Source organism: Microtus pennsylvanicus, chromosome 9, assembly GCF_037038515.1.
Source record: "Microtus pennsylvanicus isolate mMicPen1 chromosome 9, mMicPen1.hap1, whole genome shotgun sequence".
NCBI classification, from domain to species: domain Eukaryota; kingdom Metazoa; phylum Chordata; class Mammalia; order Rodentia; family Cricetidae; genus Microtus; species Microtus pennsylvanicus.
Genome location: NC_134587.1, coordinates 108,582,476 through 108,600,922, shown reverse-complemented (window position 1 = coordinate 108,600,922; position 18,447 = coordinate 108,582,476). Strand labels below are relative to the sequence as shown.

General features: G+C 55.3%; 1 protein-coding gene across 3 annotated transcripts; it reads right to left on the bottom strand.

Annotated features, from left to right (window-relative positions):
• Nucleotides 1-2,226: 2,226 nt before the first annotated feature.
• Nucleotides 2,227-17,594, bottom strand: Slc27a1 (solute carrier family 27 member 1). 3 transcript variants are annotated; one of them, XM_075987068.1, is made up of 14 exons: nucleotides 17,435-17,594; nucleotides 16,853-17,135; nucleotides 15,834-16,001; nucleotides 8,976-9,370; nucleotides 8,705-8,866; nucleotides 8,558-8,627; nucleotides 7,960-8,051; nucleotides 7,785-7,894; nucleotides 5,702-5,911; nucleotides 5,456-5,582; nucleotides 5,232-5,369; nucleotides 4,996-5,160; nucleotides 4,539-4,685; nucleotides 2,227-3,300 (listed from the first exon to the last, which is right to left on the bottom strand). In XM_075987068.1, exons 2-14 carry the CDS (start codon nucleotides 16,969-16,971, stop codon nucleotides 3,143-3,145), a joined length of 2,061 nt encoding a protein of 686 aa, XP_075843183.1. In that variant the 5' UTR covers nucleotides 16,972-17,135; nucleotides 17,435-17,594; the 3' UTR covers nucleotides 2,227-3,142. The 3 variants fall into 3 exon arrangements, with proteins under 3 accessions (XP_075843183.1, XP_075843185.1, XP_075843184.1); XM_075987070.1 differs by lacking the exon at nucleotides 16,853-17,135 and having other exon boundaries at nucleotides 17,435-17,589; XM_075987069.1 differs by lacking the exons at nucleotides 16,853-17,135; nucleotides 17,435-17,594 and adding an exon at nucleotides 16,603-16,737.
• Between the last annotated feature and the right edge of the window lie 853 nt (nucleotides 17,595-18,447).

The following is an 18,447-nucleotide window of genomic DNA, read 5'->3' as shown; positions in this document are numbered from 1 at the left end:
TCTACAAGAGCTAGTTCCAGGACAGGCTCCAAAACCACAGAGAAACCCTGTCTCGAAAAACCAAAAAAAAAAAAAAAAAAAAAAAATTAGGCCAGATGCGGTGACGCACACCTCTAATCCCAGCACAAAGGAAACAGGCTGTCAGATCTCTGAATTCGAGGCCAGCCTAGTCTACATAGTGAGTTGCAGGCCAGCCAGGACTACATAATGAGAGCCTGCCCTGATGGAGGTTGAGGGGGTTTAGATTGTTCAAGATGGCTCAGTAAGTAAAGACACTCTAAAGCCGGACAGCCTGAGCTCAGGTATTCACAGAAGTGAAGTGGACAAATTGAAGTGTCTACACTCACTCCAAACAGCATGTCTGAACACATCAGTTTGTGTTTACAGGGGTTTGTACCGGCTGCACGGTCCTGGTGACAGCATGGAATGCCCATATAAAAGCATCACAAGTGCTGGAAGGATTCCTGTCTTCCAGCGTCACTGTGGTGCCAGAATTGTTTATTTCCACAATAGCCTGGACAATACCCAGACATGGCTCAGAAGCAAGATGAAGGGGCTTAAGAATCCCCCAGTGAGGGCCTGGGGGCACGGCCTAGCCAGGGTACTGCTTTGTGAAAATCTCCTGGGGAGGAGGAGGGAAGAGATACTGTGCCAAGAAACCCTCAGTGTGAATCCTGTGGATTGGCTCACAGGCCTGTCCTTCCATGAGAGTTAATAATGGGTGCCTCTCAGGTGGGAAGGGCAATTAGCTATTTTTCTAATTTAAAATTGAGGCTTTAAAAAATTGGTGTCCACATTTTCTTCTGGCTGCTTTAAAGTGGGATGTTATTGTGGGATCAGGGTTGCCAGGGACTTTACACCCTGTCTCCCAAGGGCTGAGGACACGTGTTCTTGCTCAACTGGCTATCCCTTCACTGTGCAGCCTGGCTGGCTGGAAGTGGATGTTTCTTCTAGAACACAGGTCCAAACAGTGTCATGCACTGAGACAACAGACACACCCTTGGGCCCTTTTCTTGCTAGCTGTGCCTGCTGTCAACTTCACTGCTGCTGTGTCAGATGTAGAGGGAACAGTGCACATCCCAGGGCTGGGCTCAGGGTCAGAAGGCTGCGTTAGCCGCATGCCCTGTCCTCTACCACTTTGGTACTTCCTGGTACCCACAGACAGATGCATCATCCTGCCCTGGGACACCAAGGTCCAGGGATAGGGCATCCTCGGGAGCTGGAGGGAAACAGACTGAATGCCTGCTTGGTACACCTTCTAGGAGCTTCCTTGGTCTGTAAATGCTGACCTGGAGGCCAGGGTCCTATTGCTGTCAGAATGGCTTCCCTTAATTCATGCATTTTATCCCATGAAGCCCTGCTGATATTAAGAAGAGATGGGGCCTTTGAGATGCCTTAGCCAGTAAACATGCTTACCCCCAAGCCTGAACCTAAGTTCCATCCCCAGGAACCACACAAGGGAAGGAGAAAACTGATACTGTTATATGAGCTCTGTAACACACACACATGCGCACATGGAGAAGTTACTCCTATCAGTGTTCAAGGATGGGGCATCTGGAAACTAAAATGTGGCAAAGGTATTTGTACTTCCAGTCTCCAGAACTGAGCCACATAAGCCTTTGCTCTTGCACAGTCCTGCCTCAGGACCAAGCCATCAGACTTGTGATGCTCATTCTTGTTTTCTCTTTTGAGACAGGGTCTCTCTGTGTAGCCCTGGCTGTCCTGGAACTCACTCTGTAGACCAGGCTGGCTTCAAACTCAGAGATCCGCCTGCTTCTGCCTCATGAGTACCGGGATTAATGGCATGCACCAACATGCCCAACTTTTTCTAACTTTCTTAAGATTGTGGTGGCTAGTTTTTGTGTCAACTTGGCACAAGCCAGTCATTGGGGGAGGGGACCTCAATTGAGAAAATGCCCCCGAGATTGGCTGATGATTAGCTGATGTGGGAGGTGCCATCCCTGGGCAGGGGGTACTGGGTTCTATAAAAAAGCAGGCTGAATATAAACTAGGGGGAGCAAGCCAGTAAGCAGCACCCCTCCACAGCCTCTGCATCAGTTCCTGCCCCATTTGAGTTTTTGCCTCTCCTCCCCAAGCTGCTTTGGTCATGGTCTCATCACAGCAACCCTAACTAGGACAGACACTGTGGGGCCCTGCTCAGCTTGGCTCGGGTGTGACCTGCAGAAAGCACCTAGGTCGAGATAGACCAGAGATGCTGTGCTCTGGCAGGTGACAAGGCTCAGCATGTTTATTTCTTAAATGACATTTGTGTGTGAAGGATCGCAGGCAGCTTGTGGATGCTGTGCTGTTCACACCCATCATGTGGCAGAAGCCTGGCTTGGTGACTGAGCTGAGTCACCGATGACCCAGTGGGGAACGTGGGAGCCAGAAGCAACAGGGTCTGGGCTGTCTGCATTAGGGAAGCACTTCCAGGGCTGCCACCAGGTCTGCCCAAGAGAACGCCACAGCAGTCTTCTTGGGTCTCTCCTGCTGTGAAACAAGACACCTAAGCTTTGCAGGGTCAGGGCCATCACTAGTCACATCCAAGTAGTCAGTCAGTTCCGGAAGCTTCCAGGACATGAGGGAAAGTGGGGGCCTAGGGACAATAGTGTATAAATGTTATCCTCTCAGACTGGACTGCAGGGTGGTGCACTCACTAGCAGAGGCAGTAGGATGGCGGGTTTGAGGCCTGATTGGCCTCAACTGTGAGACACTGCCTCAAAACAAACATAAGATTTCCAGTTGACTGGGGGTCAGTGAGGGAGTGCCAATGTTGCCCAGCTACCGTGGACTGAGCTACAGACCCTCAGCAGGGAGGGTCAGCTGGATGGGCCACCTGCTCCACAGGGAGCTGAGGATAGGTTCCTAAGGCACAATGGTGAGGGAGGTAGGTGCTACAGTCTGGACCACTGGACACTGGTCCCAGTGCAGGACACAGCAGCCAGGATGTGTCTGTTGGGTTCCTGGTGGGTGGGGAGAAGAGACGGAGAAAAACAGAAAGGCGGAGGCCAGATGGATGCACAGTGGGATGTGGGGAAGAGACACCTGGCCGCTCAGGTTCCAGTTTCTCATGCCCTCCAGAGCTGCTGGTCAGGTGGTGCCCAGGGCTCAGGAGTCCAGGCCCATTCCACTCGCAGGGCCATCAGAGTGAGAAGTCTCCAGCACAGATACGGGCATGCACTCCCTCGTCCAGGGGCAGGTAGCGGCCCTGCTTCATGTCCAGGAAGAAGAGCCGGTCTGATGTCTGGCGTGGGTCAAAGCCTTCCCGCTGCAGCCGGGTCTTCTGGATCTTGAAGGTGCCTGGGGGGAAGGAGGAGAGGAGAGAGCAGAGCTGGGTACCGGAAGCAGCCTTCTGCTAAGGACTCTCTTCAGCAATGGACACTCTCCATAGCCGCTGTCCACTGGACAGCTCAGGCAACAGAGGCAGGCCCTTGGCTGTGCTTGTTTATGAGGTATGCTCTAGACTTCGGGATACTTCATGCTGTTGAGGCTGAGCTGAACCCCCAAATCCAAATATGCCATCTTGAGTTGTTTTTTTTTTTTATTGTTGATCTTACTTTTTGGATGCAAGTCCATGCTGGCCTCAAACTCAAGGTGATCCTCCTACCCCAGCCTCTTGAGTACTGGGGTCATGTGGAGGAGCAACCACCCATCGAAAAACAGAGTATCTTCTCTACTAAGAAAAGTGCACCTCCATTACCTGTCTGACGTAGAAAAAAAGAGAAAAGAAAGCTGGGCGGTGGTGGCGCACACCTTTAATCCCAGCACTCGGGAGATAGAGGCAGGTGGATCTCTGTAAGTTCGAGGCCAGCCTGGTCTACAAGAGCTAGTGCCAGGACAGGTTCCAAAAACTTCAGAGAAACCCTGTCTCAAAAGAGAGAGAGAGCGAGAGAGAGCGAGAGAGAGCGAGAGAGCGAGAGAGCGAGAGAGAGAGAGAGAGAGAGAGAAGAAAAAGAAAAAAAAAAGGAAAGGTGAACCTCGGGGCTGGGACTTAGTTCTCTGGCGGTGCTGACAGCTCAGCAGGCAGGGCACCTGCCTAGCACGGAGGAGCCTGAGGCTCATGCCAGCAGCACACAAGGCTTGTGGAATAGCACACATCTGCCATCCAAGGACCTGAGAGGCTGAGTCCAGAGAACAGATGTTTATGTAAGAACCCGGTGTGTAGACAGTGGCAGAACTCTAGCCGAGCAGGCCTGGGGCCCTGGGTTTGATCCTCAGCACCACATGAAAAGCATAAAAGGAACAAGAAAGGGCTGTCCAACTGGGGCTGAGGAGGGAAAGAGACAATTCCTAGAGAAAGAACCCCACGAAGTGCAGTCCCCACAGCCCTCCAGCTTCCTAGCTGTCACAACAATGCAGAAGATGAACCTTGGACACGACAATTGAGGACCCCTGGTGAGACAATGACAGGGGTGCCAGACAAAGCCAACAAGGAAACAAAGACATGCCCCAGGACAGGTGCTGTGGCCCTACATTCACACCTGGACTAGGAGTCTAAATTAGAACAAAGTAACCGGTTCCCTAGGCAGGGGCTGTACCTGTGGTATCCATCTGCGGCAGAAGACGTAGGAAGATGGGTCGGGCATAGGACGCCAGAACCTTCTGCAGTTCTTGGTACATGGAGTTAGGATCCAACTGGCTGTGGGGATCTGCGATGGCTGCCATGCCGGCTTTGCCCTCCACTCCTGCAGAGGGACGCTCAGCTGAGAGCACCATCCACCTGGAGAGTTCTAGTCTACTCTGTGACCTCCCAACTGGGATAGCACTGGTCCTTACAATATCCATTTTATAAGGGACTGTTTCCATCCTTCTGATCTTAAGGGTCCCCCAAACTCAATGTTAACAATATGAATGGACTCCCAATCCAGTGCTCTACCTAGTCAGCAACTACTTCTCCAGAGTGTGTATGGCCCAAGGATACTGTACCCGTGGGTCCCTTCTGGAGGGACTCCTGGGGGCTCCTAACCCCACAACCACCCCGTGTCCCCAGCTTGCCTGGCACAGCCACCCCGTACACAGCTACGTCCGTCTGGCCCAGCAGGCGACTCAGCACAGCTTCCACCTCTGTGGTGGACACGTTCTCCCCGCGCCAGCGGAAGGTGTCCCCGCTGCGGTCACGGAAATACATGTAGCCCAGCTCGTCCATTACCAGCACGTCACCTGCAGGGGAGAGGGGCAGGTGGGACCTGGTTTCACATCCAGCCAACCAGCGGGGTCACAAGGTTCCGCACCTGAGAGGTAGGCGCTGTCGCCCTTGCGGAATACGCTGTGGGCGATCTTCTTGCTGGTGGCGCTGTCGCTGACGTAGCCATCGAAGCGTCGCAGAGGATCCTGCTGGTTGATCTGACCCACGAGAAGGCCGGGCTCCCCTGGAAGGGGTAACACTCAGGCTGAGTCAGGGTGGGAGCCGTGCGGATCCCAGCTCCCCAAGGCACCGGGCAGGGGTCAGGCTCACCAGGCTGGCACGGGATGCATAGGCCCTGGGCATCCCGCAGCGGCTCCATCGTGTCCTCATTCACCTTGATCAGGCGGATGGGGTACACGTGCGTGAGGATGCGGCTGTTAAAGCCACAGGAGCCGACCTGGGGTGGATACGACGGTGAGCAGCCCGCGGAGCTACTGCAGCCCACGTACGCGGCATACCCAAGGTACTCGCCAAGGGAGACTCGCGGGTGCTGACCCGCACCCCACAGCAGCGAACCTTGCCGTCCATGTTGGCGATGCTGCAGTTGCACTCCGTGGCACCGTAGAACTCGCCGATCTGCCGCACACCGAAGCGCTGCGTAAACTCCTCCCAGATGGCCGGCCGCAGCCCGTTACCCACAGCCAGGCGCACGCGGTGCCGCTGCTCGACGTCGCGAATCGGCTGCCTCAACAGGTAGCGGCATATCTCACCGATGTACTGCACTACCTGCGGGAGGAGGAGGCTCAGTTCGCGTCCAATCAGAAGCGGGGCTCGGAGATGGGCCTGGCCTGGCAGGCCTGCAGAAGAGGCCCCTTAGGAATGGGGGTGCAGTGGGGTGGGGGATGGACGGACTGACGGAGGACCCTGACGACATACCTTGTTAGAGCCTCTCCTTTCCCAGGCAGCTTTGTGGCCCATTGCACTGTACCCCTGCCATTGCCTTATAGATTAAGGGTGTCACCTCCAGTAAACTCCTGGGTACCCTCAAATTCTTTTTTATCCCCTCCCCCCTCGTTGTATTGTTTTTCTTTCCTTTATATAAAGTCTTACTATGTAGCCCAGGCTGACCTGAAAATAAACAAACAAAAGCCAGGGCGATATGGTTGCTGTCACCCACGCTAATTTGTGCTTTGAGACAGGGTCTATGCAGCCCGGTCTATGCAGCCCAGACTATGCAGGAGCTCCTGATCCTCCGCCTTAGTCTTCCAAATGCTAGGATGACAGGGATGTAGCCTCTGATCTGGGGTCACGGGTTTTAGACTCCGTGTCCAGCTCACTGAAGCTTTTAATGGGAGGTTGGAAAGGGGGCTCGCTCCCCTGAAGTGACAGGGACAGTGTCCCCTCCTTTTCTCCAGCTGGAAAGGGAAAGGGGGAGGGAGGGCTGCATATAGCATCCTAAGACCAAAGGGGAGCACAGACTGGGCTCATTTCAAGTTCTAGGCCAGCAAGGACACGAGTCAGTCTGTTTCCAAAGAGGATGGGGCAGAGAGGGGGAGAACCCCCCTTGGTCACCCTGCCTGAAGCTCACACTCTGCTTTTCCATTTCTGTGAACTCACACCTGTCCTGGAACATTCTTAGACTCTAGCTCTGGGTTTTGGTCTCTTTTAACTCAGTAAAATCCCGCCTAAAGCCAGGGCTACCCTCCAAACTCCACCAGGCCAATGCAGTCAGCCAGCCAGCCACACGCCTGCGGTTCCAGCCTCGCTCAGGAAACTCAGGTAGAAGGACCATGGGTCCAGGCCGTCCTGACTGCCAAGGAAGAGCCTGGCTCTGAAGCTAAGCGAAATCCTACCCGTCAGGTGTTGTCCACAGCCAGAGGTAGCGTGGCCAGCAGCCTCTGTCTCTGCTCTTTTGTTGGACACAGCTTGAGTGCACTACCCTCCTGCCCTCACTACTTCGCCCCTCCCCCTGCTGCCCCTTTGCCCCTCACAGCTGCTGCCCTTCCCCCCCTCGCCCCTCACCCTTTGGTGATGCTGGTCCAAGACTCCGAAGAATTCACACAGAAAGCCTTTAAAAGTGTTCCAGGGACACAGGCTGGCTCCCTTTCCTCTCCTAGACAGACTCCACCATCAAGGTGGGCGAGTGGGCCGAGTAGCTGAGGCTTAACTAGATGAGACCGCCTAGTTTACAGAGTGCAGCCTGAATGGGAGAAGCGGGCCTGCTCAGGTGAGACACAGCCTGCCTAGAATTAGTGTGGCCTTGCAAGGGGTGGGGACTTGGTCAGAAGGGACAAGGGGTCGGCCAGGTACATCTGGTTCAGAGTGGCAAGATCTGGCCGGAAGGATGCACCTTGGTTTGGTTGAGTGGATGGGGCCTAAGTGAGAGGCAGGGCCTGGCCGACTGAGTGGAATTGGCTAAGCAAGCAGTGGCTTGAGCCAGGGGCGGGATCTATAGTGTGAGGTGGTGTCTGAGAGAACAGATCAGAGCCAGAGCAGGAAGGGCGTGTGCTGAACGCAGATTCAGAGCCCAGATCCGGTCTAGTCGTGCAGGTGGGCTCTGCATCCTGACCAGTACAGGACAGGAGGCTTGCCCTGGAGCCCCAAGGCACGGGGCCCCACAGAGATAATGGGCAGGGCCTGGGGAGGAGGCGGGACCTACCGTGCAGTTGTACTTGACACAGTCATCCCAGAAGCGGCTGGCAGAGAACTTCTTCCGCAGCACCACGGTCAGCCCATAGATGACGCACTGCCCCACACCCATGATGTTCCCTAGAGGGAGGGTGGCTGTGAGGGTCCCGGCAGGGTCCCACCCGCGCCCCGGGGCACTTGCGTACCTGCGGAGTGGTAGAGCGGCAGGCAGTCGTAGAGCACGTCAGCCGGACGCATGCTGTAGGAGTGGTGGCCGAAGGCTGCAATGCGGTAGTACCTGTGTGAGAGGCAAGGTGACCCAGAGCCCCTTGGGAAGGTCCCAAGCCTTAAAGGACCTCCCTCGATGGGCTAGAGGAAGAGGTGGGGGCCAGAGAGGACAGAGCCTTGACGCCTCTCAGTGAGTGCCAAAGGGAACTGGTCTACACAGAAAAATCCTGTCTTGCTGGGTGGTGGTAGCACACACCTTTAATCCCAGCACTCGGGAGGCAGAGGCAGGAAGATCTCTGTGAGTTCGAGACCAGCCTGGTCTACAAGAGCTAGTTCCAGGACAGGCTCCAAAGATACAGAGAAACCAGGTCTCAAAAAACAAACAAACAAATAAATAAATATAAATATCCTGTCTCCAAAACCAAAAACCTTCAAGGGTGCAGGGCCAGGGTGTGGGGAAGGGCGGGAGGTGGGATGGGGAGCCACTGGAGGCTGAGGAGGAGATGGGTGGAGCTCAGTCAGAGGGAGAGCGGAAGAGAAGAGCTGGGGAGCAGTGGGTGCTGGGACCCTGCTCACCTACTGTGCACCACAATGGCCGCCTTAGGAAGCCCCGTGGTTCCCGAAGTATAGATATAAAACAGTCGATCTGCAGGAGAAGCAGGTGTTGGTCAGTGGTCAAAGCTGAGGACAAAGGGGACAGATGGCAGGGGCCGCTCCACTTACCATCCATTCCCTTGCTGGGGGCTTGTGCCAGGGGTGTGGTGCTCGCCTCTGCGATCATGGGGTCCAGGAGCTGCGTGTCGGGCAGGAGGCTCTCGGGCTCCAGGTCTCCGGAGCAGAATTTGAGGAGGCTCTTCCCCAGCTGCTCGCTCACCTCCGCCACCGCTGTGGCAACAGAGGCTTAGGGTCACAGTTACGAAGCAATTCCTGGCCAGCGTCTCCCTAAGCCTAAGATCCCTAGGTCCTCACCCTCCTGGTATCCACCAGGCCTCACCTGCTGCCATCTCCCCGCCATAAATGAGGGCCTTGGCAGCTGATGTACCCAGGCAGAAAGCCAGAGGTTCCCTCCTCAGGTTGACATTGAGCAGTGCGGCCACCACACCAGCCTTGGCCAGGCCCAGCCATAACCCCACGAACTCAGGCCGACCCTCCAGGAACACGGCCACTACATCGCCTTGCGTGAAGCCCAGCTGGCGGAATAGGTTAGCCACGGCATTAGAGTAGGTGTCCAGCTGTGCAAAGGTCCAGCACACGCCGCTGCTGGCATCCACCAGCGCCAGGCGCTCTGGTTGCCGCCGGGCCACGGCCTGGAAGATGCGTGGGATCGTGTCTCCTGCACGCCGGTGTCGCCACAGCTCCAGGCGCACACGTATCAGAACTGAGAGGCCACTGCAGGGAAGGGGACAAAGTCACTGCCCAGAACCGGCTCGAGCTCAGGGACCCCACAACAGTTGGGGGTCCAGTATGCTTAGTCCTTTAATGGCTGATAACTCAGATTACCAGCCTTCCAGGAAAAGCCAGCGTGTCTACCATGTGTTAGTCACCACGTAGTCTTCCTTGACGGCCTAAGCATCAGGGTCAGATTCTCCTTTGTTCTCTGTAATGTTGCGGTTGAACCCAGGTCAACATACATACTGAGCAAGCAATCCTACTACCAGGGTCCAGGCCCTCACAGAAACTCTAGGCAGGGACTCCACCCCTCAGCCACGCCCCAGCCCACTTTCTTCTTTTGAGTTAGGGTCTGGCTAACTGCCGTCCAGCCTGGAGCTTGCATGCTGGCCTCAGCATCTGGAGGCACTGGGTTGACAGGCCTGGCCTTGTTCATCTTTCTGGGGTATCCCTTGAGTTCCCTATCCCCATCACTACAGGACACAGAACCCAGAGACAGTGACCACAGGCTAGCCAAGATGAGACTCCCCCTTGACAGCCCAGGCTAGCCTTGAACTTATGGCAACCCTGCCTCAGGCTACAGAATCACAGCAGCTTCCTTCATTCATCCTCCTCCTCCTCCTCCTCTCATCCCCTCTCATCCTTCATGGCCTCTCTCATCTGTCTATCATGCCCTTGGGCTGCTGACTCCAGGGTGATCCCCACACAGAGAGAGCACTGGGCAGTGACAGGTCCCAGTGGTCAGAGGAGGGACAGTGGCCTCCACACAGGTGCCTGGCTTATGTGACTAGAGATGGAGACCTGGTCACCCTCAGGCTTTCATTCCTCCCTGGATGTCCAGCGCCTCTTCTGTGCCTGGGTGAGGCTCACAAGGGACAAAGAAAATGCTCTGGGCCGTCCCCTTCCCACTCACCACCTGCTCACTGCAGAAAAATAAACAGGGCTCCCTGACCCCGCCCAGCACCTTCCTCCCCAGCGCCTTCCCGCAGGCTGCAGCAGCCATGCTCCCTCAGGTCTCGGTTCAGCTGCGCTAGGCTCAAACACTCCAGGACCCCTGCCTTGGCGTCTCTTCCCTGGCACCCAGGACCTTCCACAGCCATGGACTGCAGACTCGTTTCTCATCCTGCCCTTGTTTGTCTCCCTGGAGACACAGGAGGCAACAAGTCAGGCAGAGTGGTGTCCTAGCATTCAGGGGTCTGACGCAGGGGGATGAAAGAGTAAGGCCAACCACTGCTCTAGAGTGTGATTCTGTCTCAAAAGTTTAAACAAACAAACAAAAAACAGCTGGAAAGTAGAGAGTTTACTCGGTGGTTAGAGCACTGGCTGCTCTTGCAGAGAACCTGCATTTGAGTCCAGCACACGGCAGCTCACACCATCCACAGTTCCAGTCCCCATCCCAAGCCCTCTCTCCTGCCTTCTGCAGGCACATGGTACACATGCATGCAGGCAAAAACATCTATGCACATAAAAAAAAAATAACCTAAGCAGATTAAGTAAAAGCTGAAATTAAACAAAGAAGAGGTGAAGGGTGGGGAAGAGAAAAGAAGTTTGGACAGGATCTGAGGAGATGACCAGAAGCCCAAGGCCCAGCTCTCCTGGTTCAGCATCTGCCACAAGGAGTCCCACAGAGGCAGGAGCCTGGGCATGGCTGTTCCCAAGCCACCTGTGCCCCAGGGTCATCAGTGCTCAAGACAGGCTTGGGGGCTATGCCAAGGTACAATAGGAGGAGCCCTGGGAACAGATAAAGGTCACCTCTGAGGGAGCCAGTTATCATTAAGGCAGGAGCTCATTAGCTCAAGGTTACCCAGTGATTATGAGGCTAGCCTGGGCTACAGGACAGGGGTCTCCTCAAAACTCTTGCCTTAAAAATGTTAATATAATGTTTAAAAGTCTTTAAGAAAAAAAATCAGGAAGCTGGGCAGTGGTGGCGCACACCTTTAATCCCAGCACTCGGGAGGCAGAGGCAGGCGGATCTCTGTTCGAGACCAGCCTGGTCTACAGAGCTAGTTCCAGGACAGGCTCCAAAACCACAGAGAAACCCTGTCTCGGGGAAAAAAAAAAGAAAAGAAAAGAAAAAAATCAGGGGCTGGAGAGATGGCTCAGAGGTTACACTGACTGCTCTTCCTGAGGTCCTGAATTCAATCCCCAGCAACCACATGGTGGCTCACAACCATCTGTAATGAGATCTGGTGCCCTCTCTGGCGAGTAGGCATATATAAAGACAGAACACTGTATACATAATAAATAAAAATACTAAAACAAAAAAGAAAAAGAAAAAAATCAGACAGTGTTCCAATGTGTAGCCCTTGCTGGCCTAGAACTTGCTATGAAGAACCTGCAGAGATCTGCCTGCCTCTGCCTACTGAGTGCTGGGATTAAAGGCGTGCGCATATCCTCTGACTTCCACGCATGCACATGTGCACTCACATGGGCCCACACACAAAATAAATGTAAAACAACCAGTGTTCCTACTGATCTGACTCATCATGACACGCACCGCCCTGGTCATTCAGAGGTCATGTGACGGAACGCACACAGATCACCCCGTGAGTCCAGGATCATGGTTCCTGGAAGCTTGCAAAGCCAAGAGAATGTGAAGTCTTCATTTTTTTTTTAAGTTCCACCAACACACTCACTCACTGTGTGCATGATCAGAGGAAGACTTGGGGGCCTGTTTTCCCCTCTACCTTGAGGGTCCTGGGGACTGAACTCGGGTCATCAGGCATGAGGGCAATCCTCTTGAGCTACTATGCATCCATTTCACCCACCCAGAAGAGCCCGCCCTTCCGGCTCCTGCTCTGCACTGTGCACCAGCATTCCTGTCACAGTGGGCTCCTGTGTGGTGACCCTGTGCCGGGAGGCAGCCCCAGACACGCTCTTTAAGATGCTGTGGTGTTTACTGCAGACAAGCTAGGCTCAGCACCGCCCAGCACATCGTCATAAGGCAAGTACAAAGAGGAACACACGGTATGTGTTGAGCTTGGTAAATGGCACACACCTGCCACCCCAACACCCAGGAACAGAGGGGACCAGGGCTTCTAGACCCGCCTGCAGTACACAGCAAGATGCTAACTCAAAATGAAATTGGGATCTGGGGGACAGCTCAGGGGTACACAGAACCCACATGCTGGCTCACATCTGTAACTCCAGTTCCAAGAGATCTGACACTTTCTTACAGCCTCTGTGAACACTATTAGGGACACACAGCGTGCACACACGCGTGTGTGCATGTGTGTGAGAGAGAGAGGGTGAGAGAGGGAGAGGGGAGAGAGAGAGAGGGAGAGAGACGGAGGGGGAGGGCGGAGAGGGGAGGGGAGAGACGGGGAGAGGGAGAGAGAAAGAAACATTCATACTTATCCAATAAAACAAAACACTTAAATAGTAATTTTAAAAGTTGGCTCTCCATGGTCATTCCACAGTTACAGCCTGACAGCTCGGGCTCAAAGCTGTGTTTTCCAGGCCGGGTGGTGGTCGCGCACACCTTTAATCCCAGCACTCGGGAGGCAGAGGCAGGCGGATCTCTGTGAGTTCGAGGCCAGCCTGGTCTACAAAGGGAGTTCCAGGACAGGCTCCAAAGCTACAGAGAAACCCTGTCTCGAAAAACAAACAAACAAAAAAAAAAAGCTGTGTCTTCCAGGCTGTTATGGATGCAGACCCCTCAACAACGGTCCTGGGTGACTCCTGGACCACGCTCAGGACCAGAATGAACAGAGTAGTGGACACAGTTTGGTTATAAACAGAGTGACTAAGAAAACCAAATGCCACCACCAGGAAATTAAAATGGGTGTCCCGGGCAGACGCTCGGCCCCAGCATCCATCACACACCTAGCATCTACCGAGCACTGTGCTGTCAACAGCTACACTCAAAGGACTGTCACAACACACTGGGATTCGATGGATAAGCTGCCGGCTCAGAGAGGTCACACAGCAAGCGAAGGGCAGAACGGCTCAGAACTGAACAAAGCTCCCTCAGGGTCCTCCACGAGCCTGCACTGGCACAGATGCTGTGCTGCACACAGCAGGTGCTCAGTGCATGCACCTCGAGAAAGTGTGCTGCTTACGGATCCAAATCAGAGATGAGAGAAGTGGACCACCCAAAGTGCGGTCAGATCCTGGTGTCTACTAACTGCGCAGGACCCCTGAACACAGTGGGTGTGTCAGCTGAGGACACAGGGCTAAGGCAGCAGGAAGCTATTCTTCCAAAAGTTGAAATGGGACCAGGCCACAGCTGGTGGGCCTGTGAGGCAGAGGCAGGCCGGGTTCCAGCAGCATGGTAGGCCTGTTAGGGCCCTTCCCTCCAGCTTGCCTCTCCCACCAGCGGGCCCACGCCGGCAGGCAGGGATCCGGTGTTTTGTCCCTACCACATGCCCCGGCACTCAGGCTGGCAGCTGCCCAAGCCACCCCCACACTGAGCACAAAGACAACTCTGTCCAGCCTGGCCCTTCCCAGGGCCTCTCTTGGCCTTAGCTTCTTTCATCCAGAGCCCTAGGACTCAGCCAGCAGAAAAGAGCAGGCCCCTTGGGAGACCCCAGCAGGGTCTGGCAGGTGCTCCGGGACAGCAGGTGCGGGCAGAGCTGGGCAGGGAATGTCCAAGGCCAGGAGATGCGAAGCTTCAGGCCAACCTGGGTTCCAGTAAGACCCAGTTTCAAAAACATGAAAACAAAGACAAAGAGGGCTGGAGAGATGGCTCAGTAGTTGAGAGCACTAGCTGCTCTTCCAGAGGTCCTGAGTTCAATTCCCAGCAACCACAGGGCAGCTCAGAACTGGATGTAACTCCAGTACTAAAGGATCCAACACCCTCACACAGACATACATGCAGGCAAAACACCAATACACATATGATAAATAAAATCTAAAAAAAAAAACAAACAAACATCAACACCCAAAAAAGAAGAAAAGGTAATTCTAAAAGCAAAAGCTGTTCAGTGGCCAGCCAGATTTGGAGTCACCCTGCCTGCACCAGTCCATGGCTTCCTGTGTGACACTGGGTGCATTTAAAAAGTGAAGTACTGATTTTATTTCCCATGTATGTGCTTGAAGACTTGCGTGTTTATATGTGCACACATGGGGGCGGAGCTTGCAGAGCCAGAAGATGGCAGTAGATCACCTGGAACTGGAGGTGCAGGTGGTAAACCAAACTCAGGTCTTCTGCAAGTGCTTCTGAGTGCTGAGCCATCCCCCCAGTCCCCTCCACTTATTCCTAAGATAACCACCTGCCTGTCACCCTGCTACTCCAGAGGCTGGTTCAGAAGGATCTTGAGTTCCAGGGCTGCCTGGGCAAGAAAGACAGAGGGTGGGGAGGGGGGAGAAAATGAAAAGAAAGAAGAGATATGAGAAACTGGATTCCATAAGAACCCTCTCAAAAAGTAAAGCAAGGACTGTGGTCTGGGCTGAGTGGCAACGCTTGCTCGGTGCGCACAAAGCTCTTGCTACATTCCCAGCACTGGGGAGCGAAAGGCAGAGGACCAGGACTTCAAGGTCATCCTTGGCTCTATGGAGAGTTCAAGGCCAGCCTAGACTACTTGAGAGTCCATCTCCAAAAACAAAGCCCTGAGTGCCCTCACTCATACGCCTGCTGTCACACAGTACAATGTCTTCTCTGACTCCACACTAATTTGCTTCGAATGAAGTTTCTCCACTACTTTGAGAAGAAAAACAGAAAGAAAGTCCAGGAGGCAGACAGCAGGCAAGAACCACGGTCTGGAAAAGCTGCAGCTCCAGCCAGTCGACTTGGGAGGGCCCATCATTCCACACCATCCTGCTGTCCCCTGAAAACCTGCTTCCTCACATACTCAGTCTGCTCCTGAAAGCGGCCTGTGAAGGTGCTCAGATGGCTCCTCAAGGTTCACTTGAGACTCTGCATCCCAGCAATACTGAGGTCACCCTACAACGATCCCCAGCTCCCCTCAACAAAACCCTGTGAGAATCCTAGAAGCCTCCAGGTTCCTGTACACCATAACTCCCCCGAGACCTCCCCCCAGAGATCCCCTGGTACATACAGTGACCATCCCACAGGCCCGGAACGATGCTCAAGGTTCCACAGAGATCTCCCAGGACAGGCCAACACTCCTTAGAGACCCTTTTGATCACGTAATCCTTTAGACTCCCCAAGACGTTCCTTCACCCCAAACCTGTTCATTTCAAGAATCTGGACATAGGTCACCCCTAGAGGTCTCAGTCTCCATCGCGCCACCGGAACCCCCAATTCTCTCAACATCTACCAATTACCCAGGCTCTCACGGTGGCCACCTAACACCTCTCCAAGTCCCAATCATGTACTCAATTCTCTCCACAACTCCCGTCTGTCTCCTGCAGGACCCGGAAGAGCACTGCAATCTGTCACTCCACTCTCGGGCACCGTCCCAACCATAAAAGCAACGCCGGGCCACACGGGAACCCTTACACCACCTTGTAAGACTCCGGCTCGCCGAAGGACATGCATTCCATGGCCCCATCTACTTACAAGAGGTCCCGCCTCGCCGTCTTGCAGACAATACGCAGGAAGCGCCAGCCGCCGCCGCCCACGTACACACCGAACGCCGCCGCCGCGCTCCAGGTCCACGGAAGCCCCAGCAGCCAGAGGAGCGCCAGCGAGGCCACCGAGGCCGTCCCCGCTCCCGGAGCCCGCATCCTGCAGAGCACACAGCTGAGGCCGCGGACCCCGCCCCCAGCCTGGCCCCGGCCCCGCCCAGGCAGCGTCCCAGTCCTTGACGACACTGCGTTCCCTCAGGCTGTCGCCTGCTTGAGTCGGGGTCCTGGGTAGCCTTAACCCAACCCGCCTCAAGGTCTGGGATTGGACACCTCGCTGTCAATCATTGCCATCCGATCCTCCCCCCCAGCCCCAGAATTTCTACCCCGCCCCACGCCTTGACCACGTGCCTGGACACCAACACCGCCAGGCTCCGCCCCTCACCATTAGACCACACCCCCATCTTATGACTCTGTTTCCGCCTACAAGTGAGAGCCTCAAATCAAAGCCCGGCAACCTGATCGAGGCTCCTCCTCCAGAGGAGGCCTTGGCTTCGCCCCCACGTCGCACGCGTGCTCTGCCCCACGTCCCTCCTACAGGTGAGGTCTATGGTCCCGCCCACAGTCCCGAACGCACCCGCCCTGAGGCAGGCCCCGCCCCTACAGCGTCCTGTGACCCCGCCCAGCTAAGGCTACGGCCCCGCCCACAGGCGGGGGCACGCCCAGAGCCCCTCGCTTAGTGACATTCGGGACCCGGATTCTACCTGGGCTTCCCGCGCCGCCGCCAAGCCTTGTCAGCCGCGGCTCACGGGAAAGTCGGGTCAGTGCGGACCACCCAGCGCCTAGCTCCGCCCCGAACCCCTCTTCCCTGCCACCTAACGCTCCCAGCCCCTCACCCAGCTCCGCACAGGCCGACCCCCTTCCGGAGGCCTGGACCATAGAGAGGACGCGCGGGCCAGATAGCCTGTAGCCAACGAGACTCGCAAGCTAGAGCGGCCTGCCCAAGCTACCTACCAATCTCCACGGCAACAAAATGCGGGGAGGGGGGAAGGGGGGCTCGTCCTTGCGGCAAGGAAAACACGCAGGTGCTGAGGGCGGGGCCAAGGCTTTAGGGGGCGTGGTCCGGTGCGCATCAACACAGCTTGTTTCCGAGATCCCTTCCCCGGAGCCTCAGGCCCCAGCTCCCGCCCAGGACCTGCCGGTGCTGGAGCCTACTTGATCCAGCTTGTTTTAGATCCAAGCCCCGAGGCTTCTCCGAGTTCCAGGTTCCCCGAGAGTCGAAATCACTTCCTGGGGGCTACAGAGGCCTCAGTCTTGGAGATAAGGAGACTCCACATCTCAATTCTACCTACCTCTGCGAAACTTAACAAGTCACACCCCAGAATCCCAGGGCGTGTCAAGCACGCATCCGGTCCCCATCTTTTTTTGACACAGGTCCCCTTGAAGCTCTGTTGCACCCCAGGATCCCTTATTACTCCCCAGGTGCAGGAGCTCCCCTCGAGCCCTGTTTGCACCCCAAAGTCCTAAGCTCTCATCCAGAGGCGCCACCATCCCTAGCTTCTCGCTGGGGTACCCCCGTCCTGCTGTCAGGCTGACCTGCTCAGGCTTGCAAACCCCCAGGCCTTGCTTTTCCCTCGCGGGTTCTCACTGAAGCTACCACAGGAGGCCAGGACAGGGAACTTCTGAGTTCTTCGCAGGATGAGCCCTTGGCAGCGCCCTGGGCGCTTCTCACTGCACAGCGGACCTACGTGCCTCTGGTCTGTCCCTCCCTCCCAGCCACCCTCCCACGCCCCCTGCCCACCCTGCGGGTTTACTTGTTTTCTGCCCCGCTTGGCCGACCTTCCCCAGCTCTCCTTGGGAGAAAGCCAGCCCGGACGGCTTCCAGAGCCACTCAAAGGCCAAGGCTGGGCAGGCGCGGCCCCACCCCCGCTCGCAGCTGCCATTGGTCTCAGGGAGGTGGGTGGGATGGGGGGGCTGTTGAATATCCCGAACACTGGCCCAGGGAGCCAGGGGTCAACACTGACAAGTCTCTAGAGCTGCCATCTCTCCTTCTATCCCTGTCGCCCTATTTTACAGGTAAAGACCCAGAGTGCTGCCCCTGGCCCACCAGCTTAGGTCTGGAATTCAGCCCTGCTGCCTGCCCTCCTTTCTCTTGGCCTCCTCCTGTTTCCATATTCCTGGAACATCTCCTGTGCCCTTTGCCCCACTTCCTCCTCTCACCATCCCGCGCCTCCCTCCCCCTTCCTCTTCTCCCCTCCTCATCTTCTTCTTCTACTCTGTAGAGCACTGAGTGTAAGCATCTGACTCTTGACCATCACCGAATCCCCACACCTGCTCCCCAGTCTTCAGCACTAAAATCTGAAAGGCTGAGAACAGGCTGGTGAGTTTGGTCCTCGGGAAGCACATGGCGGAAGAGAACTCCCAGCAGCTATTTTCTGACTTCCCCACATAGTAACACACCCGATAGATAGACAAACAGACGGATGGATGGATGAATAGGTAGGTAGATAGATAGATAGATAGATAGATAGATAGATAGATAGATAGATAGGATGATAGATGGATGGATGGATGGGCAAACAAACAAATAAGAAAAATAAATAAAAATA